General features: G+C 32.5%; 1 protein-coding gene across 1 annotated transcript; it reads left to right on the top strand.

Moving 5' to 3' along the window:
- Positions 1-203: 203 nt before the first annotated feature.
- Positions 204-1,079, top strand: LOC129909587 (uncharacterized). The gene has a single exon (XM_055986661.1). The coding sequence runs from the start codon at positions 204-206 to the stop codon at positions 1,077-1,079; it is 876 nt and encodes a 291-aa protein (XP_055842636.1).
- Positions 1,080-5,928: the final 4,849 nt, after the last annotated feature.

Raw genomic sequence — 5,928 nt, 5'->3', positions numbered from 1 at the left:
GAGTCGATAGAGGCCACCTGCAAATGGCCAATGAGGATGCAGGTGTAGCTTGGCTTAAACAAGAAACCGTTCGAGTTTCAGTTCTAATTTAATCGATCACCCGATCACATGATCACATATCTTTTCTTAAATAAAGTAGTTTAAAATATTAAAGTTTTCTTTTAATCATTTTTTACAGCGTCTAAAGTGGTGACCCCGACGTGATGGCCGACGATGAACAAGTTGAAAACGGTGACAATCAAGCTGTTGATGTTGCTGCAAATTATTACGCTCGCCTACAAATGCCACCTTTTGTTGAGTCGGATGTGGATAATTGGTTTTATTTGTTGAATTTCTATTTCCGAGCATCAGGTATTGCACACGATGGTCGCAGATTCGATACGGTATGCTCACAATTGCCACTCGCAAGGCTAACCGAGCTCCGATCCATTATTGATGCAGCTCCGGATACCGAGAAGTACAAATACATTCGCACTGAACTCACAAATTACTTTGCCGATAGCCAGCAAAAACGACTTCGTCGAATACTTCACGATATGCCTCTCGGCGACAAAAAACCTAGCCAGCTCTACTACGAGATGGTTCAGACAGCTAAGGACTCATTAAGCGAAGCCGTCCTACTCGATTTATGGGCTTCCCGTCTGCCACAATCCGTTCATGCAGTCGTTGTCTTGGTAAAAGGGGGTGTGGATGAAAAAACTCGAATCGCCGACACCGTTATGGAAAACGTCGAATTACGACAGCTTAACGCGATTGTACCCTGCAGCTCACCACCAAAGCTCAGTGAACATCAAGCCCACACCTCCGCCGATGCGCCATCAACTTCGTCTGAAGCCGCTTATTTGGTGCAAGAATTTTCTAAATTGTTGACAAAGCACCAACGACCGTCACGACAACGTACGCTCACTTCACCACGCTCAGGTCAGCCTCGAATTTCCAGCCAGCGTAGACGCGATCATTCCATCGAGCAGTTCGACGACTGCTGGTTCCATCGACAATTTGGTAAAAGAGCCACTAATTGTCGTCAGCCTTGCCGAATCGGTAAAAATTTACCATCAGGTTCACGGCAACAGTTGTGACTCCGTCCAACGCCCTCGGATACCAACCACTATCAGAATACGTCATACTCGATTGAAAGACTCTGTCTACAAGAACAAAACACAAATTTATCGTTTCTGATCGACACTGGCGCTGAAGTTTCTTGTATTCCACCGTCTGCATCACACAAAAAGCTGCGTCCAACCAGAATGCAGCTGTTCGCAGTAAACAGATCGCCGATTAAAGTTTATGGAGAGGTAACTCATGAGCTTAATCTTGGTCTTCGCCGCCCATTCGTTTGGACTTTCATCGTCGCTGACGTCTCCTCTCCAATCATCGGCGCCGATTTTCTTCAGCATCATGACTTAATGGTAGACGTAAAAAGATCCCGGCTCATCGATTCACGCACCCATTTCGCTACAAAACCGCTTTTCGCTATAACCAGTAATCAACAATCACCGCAGCTCATAGATCGAAACTCGCCATTCGCCGACATAATTTTGACTTTTCCAAACATTACTCGTCTCGCACCTCCAGGTGCATCAACCAACTCTAAAGCTCTGCACTTCATTGAAACGAATGGCCCGCCATGCTCAGCTCGAGCACGTCGTTTACCACCAGACAAAATGGCTGCAGCAAAAAGGGAGTTCGAATTGCTCAGGCGTGCTGGGATATGCAGACCATCAAAATCCAATTGGTCCAGCCCACTTCACATGGTACGAAAAGCAGACGGTTCGTGGAGGCCATGTGGAGACTACAGGAGTCTCAACACAATAACAGTTCCCGACCGCTATCCGCTCCCGTACCTCCACGACTTCGCAAACATACTTCGAGGTAAGACTATCTTCTCAAAAATAGACTTACAGAAGGCTTTCCATCAGGTACCAATCAACCCTTCCGACATACCTAAAACTGCCATCATCACGCCTTTTGGGTTGTACGAATTCACCCATATGACGTTCGGATTACGTAACGCAGCCCAAACTCTTCAACGGCTAGTTCATGAAGTGCTACGAGGTATTGAATTCGCGTTCCCATACATGGATGACATCTGCATCGCTTCATCCGACGTTAACGAACACCGCCAACACCTGGGTGAAGTCCTCAAGAGGCTTGCTAAACACAACTTGGCAACTTTAGAAAAAAATCTTTTCAGAATCGTTAGAATCGTTTAAAAAAAAATATTTTTTTTATGAAGCCTAGTAAAAAAAATTGATAAAAAAAAAAATAAGTGGCAAAAAAATTTCTTCTCTTGAAAAAAAGTCTGTGATGAACAGATGACTATTGTTAGTTTTTTTTTCACAAAAACAATGAGATGCACATTGTTTTGCGAGTAAAAAAATCGTGGTGTGTTTAAATTTTTTTTTTTTTCGATTTTGGTTTGCAGCTGTGGTGACTGGTGAGTTAAAAAAATATTTTTTTTCGGAAAAAAATCTAATAAAAACGTCTCCCATAAGAAATGCTTGAGGTTTTTTTTTAGAAGAAGAACTGTATACTTAACTTAAATAATTTTTTGAGAAAAAAAAAATAAATAAATAAAATCGGTTTGTATGCTATTTTGTAGCAATAAAACCAAAATTTCAAAAAAAAAAAATGATTTTCAAGAAAAAGATTTCAATTGTTTTTCCTAAACCCAAAAACTAATTTTTCAAAATTTTGTTTCTGATTCAAAACTGTATTAAAGCTTTTACAAACAAAAATTCGTCTAAATCGAATTAGTGTTTTGATAAGATTAAAATATACCTGGTTTCAAAACAGCAGGTTTATGATGGTGGCAAGGGCTACCTTTACACTTGCTGATTGATGTACTTAAATGTATAGTTAAATCATATTCTCTTCATTCCGGCCATTAATTTTCTTATTATATTTCCAATAGAACAATTTTCACTAAAATACACGTATACACCATAGTGAACATGTTTTTAAGTTTGTCTTTAAGAAGTAGGTGACGATTTTCATTAATTTTTTTAATTTTTGTTGGACAACTTCAACAGAACAATTTGTTTTCAGTAACAAAAAACTTAAAATAAACCGCTGGAAACAATAATATCCTCTTCTTTAAATACAATTTGACTGGGCTACGAAGAAACTTTATCAGATCGCGGAATAAAAAAAAAAAACTTAAAAAGGAGTATGAAAAGACACTTTTTATAGAACATACATAATTAATTATATTTTTGTTTCTTTTGTTTATGATAAAAACATTTACATTTTATTAATTTTTGGCAACTGCTAGGAATAAAAAGTAATAAATAAGTTTGTAGTTTTCTACACTATTTTCCACAAAATAGAGCCAAAAGAACACCAGGTCTATAATAGGTATACAATCTAGTTTCTAGTGAGCCAAAAATGAATATTTTCCTTGTTTTTTTCTAACTAAAAAGATAAATATGTGGTGAATCATTTTCTTTAATTGATAGGCATTTTTAGATAAACAAAGTGTTTTTTATTCCTGTTAGTGTTAGTTTAGCTGTCAAATTTTGTAATGTTATTTTTTTCAAGGATACCAATCTTATACCCAAAATTACCACTGTAAACATCTTATATTATAGGAATGTTTGTTTTATTGATTATAAAAAAAAATAAAAACTAATTTATTATCTATCAATCAATAGTAAAACTAATAAAAAAACACAAATTTTTTCTCTTCAAACCGTAAATTATTTTATATTTTTTAACTGTCAGTTTCTTACTCATAGACTTGCTACTTAAATATTTTCACCCATCATCGTTAAAAATTTTCAAATTAGAAATTTTACAAATTTACATCGACAAGTTGACAGTTTTTGTGTTTGTTTATAATTATCTCACATTTTTGTTTATTTGTCTTAAATTGCATACTTTCATACAAATTGAAAAATAAAATATTACCTCCAATGTAGTAAATATCAATTTAAACAAAATAGTTTAGTCAAATTTATTCATTTTCATAATAAAGTAGCTATCAGTTATTATATTATTATGTATTTATAAATAAATACAAATTTATAGATACTCTTTCATCTCTGACTAAACTAAAAAGATTTATTTTTGATATAATGTGTATAACACTGATTAATGAAAAGCCGCACATAAAACCTACGCATTCAAAACGATCATCATAAATAGTCTTAAAATGCCACTTTTAATAAAATATAAAAAAAGCCACTATATAACACAATATGCATTATTATTTTTTTTTTAATTTTAAATTAAAAAAAAAAAAAACACAAAAGAGTGAATTTAAAATAAAGAACATTCTTTAACATTCTCATTTCATTTGTTTCATTTAAAAAAAAAAGAATAATATAAATAGATCAGAATGGAATTTCAGAATACAAGAAAATTCTGGATATTTATTATTTTCAAAAATGTCAAGCAAATAATGAACGTATTAATCTTGAAGGGATTTGCATTGATAAATCCCATTACTGCTGTGCAATGAAAAATACGATGAGTGACTGTGGTGCTTAAGAGGTTAATCCTTTAAGTCTGACAATACATTATGAAAAAGCATTTTCAAGATTAACATGGCTTTTTAATTTAAAAAATCTTGGAACTTTTTATTTATATTTTTATTTTAAAATGTGCTTAAGAAGAACTTCAAGTTAATTTTCATTTATTTGTTTATGTACAAAGTACAACAGGGTCTTAATTGATTTCTCTTACCCTATCTTTTCTTAATGCGGTTGTGAAATTTGTCGATATTACTCAAAACGAGCGACGACGTCACATCAAATGGTAAGAGTGATTGATCCCAGTCGCATTCACATCATCGTCAAAGAAAATTAGTTGAAGAATTCCATAGCAAAATCTGAGTATTTGCTTACTTTTTATTTGAAGAGATCAATATACACAATATATAACTTAACTAGATTTTCTTCCGTACGATTTGTTTACACCATCACTTCTTGTGTGTTCCCAATTTGATTACGTTTAAAAAATATAAAATCAAAATGTTTACCTATTGAATAACTGAATCAAAGGAAGCAATTAGTATTAAATAATACCAAGGTACACAAAATATTTAAAAAAGTAAAAATTCCACTAAAAAGACATAAAATATCCATATCTTCACTGCCAGAGTGAATTTAACATTGAAATTGAAAGTAAAACACTAAACAAGGTTTTTTATTTTTACAGAAAATGGTTTAATTTACTACGAAAGAAATATTCTTTTTTTTCTTTTGCAAAGTGAAAACTGAAAACCACTTTAACAAAATAATCATTGAAAAACAAACTCGAACTCAGCATGGTGGTAGGTAATTAAAATATTTCACGTGTTAAATAAATAAAAACAAACAAAAAAACTCATAAAAATTTAAGAAAATAAAAAAGATGATGATCCAACTGATTGATTTACTCCACACATCCGCTATAAAAGTGCAATAAAATCATATAAACTTTGCGAGATTCTGAAAAAAAGTCACACTGTCAAAACTATCAAATCCATCTTATGCTGATCTTAAATATTGTCTGCTGATTTTCAAAAAAAAAAAAAAAAAACAATCACACGCTTGAAAAACCACATTAATATTAATTAGGCGAATAAGAATTTTCAACAAATAACAAGACAGAGATTTTCCCACGGAATTCTTAACTTAGCTTAGTATTATTTTTTTTTTTTATATAAAATATTTTTAGAAATTTTAAAGATATTTTTTTTTTAATTTAAAGTCAAATGGATACAACTGGTGAAGAGTCAAATGATTAGACAAAAAAAAAATAAAACAAAAAAGAAAACAATAAAAATACAAGCAGATATGCCAACAAGTTGACACTTTAATAAATAACTTAATAACATACATTTATTTTTTTACAAATATAAAACTCATATTATCACATGAAAAACATGAGTTATGCGTTTTAAATTCCTGCATAAAAAAATATAATATAAAATAATCGTCCAAT

The sequence above is a fragment of the Episyrphus balteatus genome, chromosome 2, assembly GCF_945859705.1.
Source record: "Episyrphus balteatus chromosome 2, idEpiBalt1.1, whole genome shotgun sequence".
NCBI classification, from domain to species: domain Eukaryota; kingdom Metazoa; phylum Arthropoda; class Insecta; order Diptera; family Syrphidae; genus Episyrphus; species Episyrphus balteatus.
The sequence above is the reverse complement of the archived record's forward strand: the minus strand, read 5'-3'. Positions and strand labels throughout refer to the sequence as shown.

Excerpts from the sequence above, each read along its gene's own strand:
- LOC129909587 (XM_055986661.1), top strand. The coding sequence starts at position 204 with ATGGCCGACGATGAACAAGTTGAAAACGGTGACAATCAAGCTGTTGAT.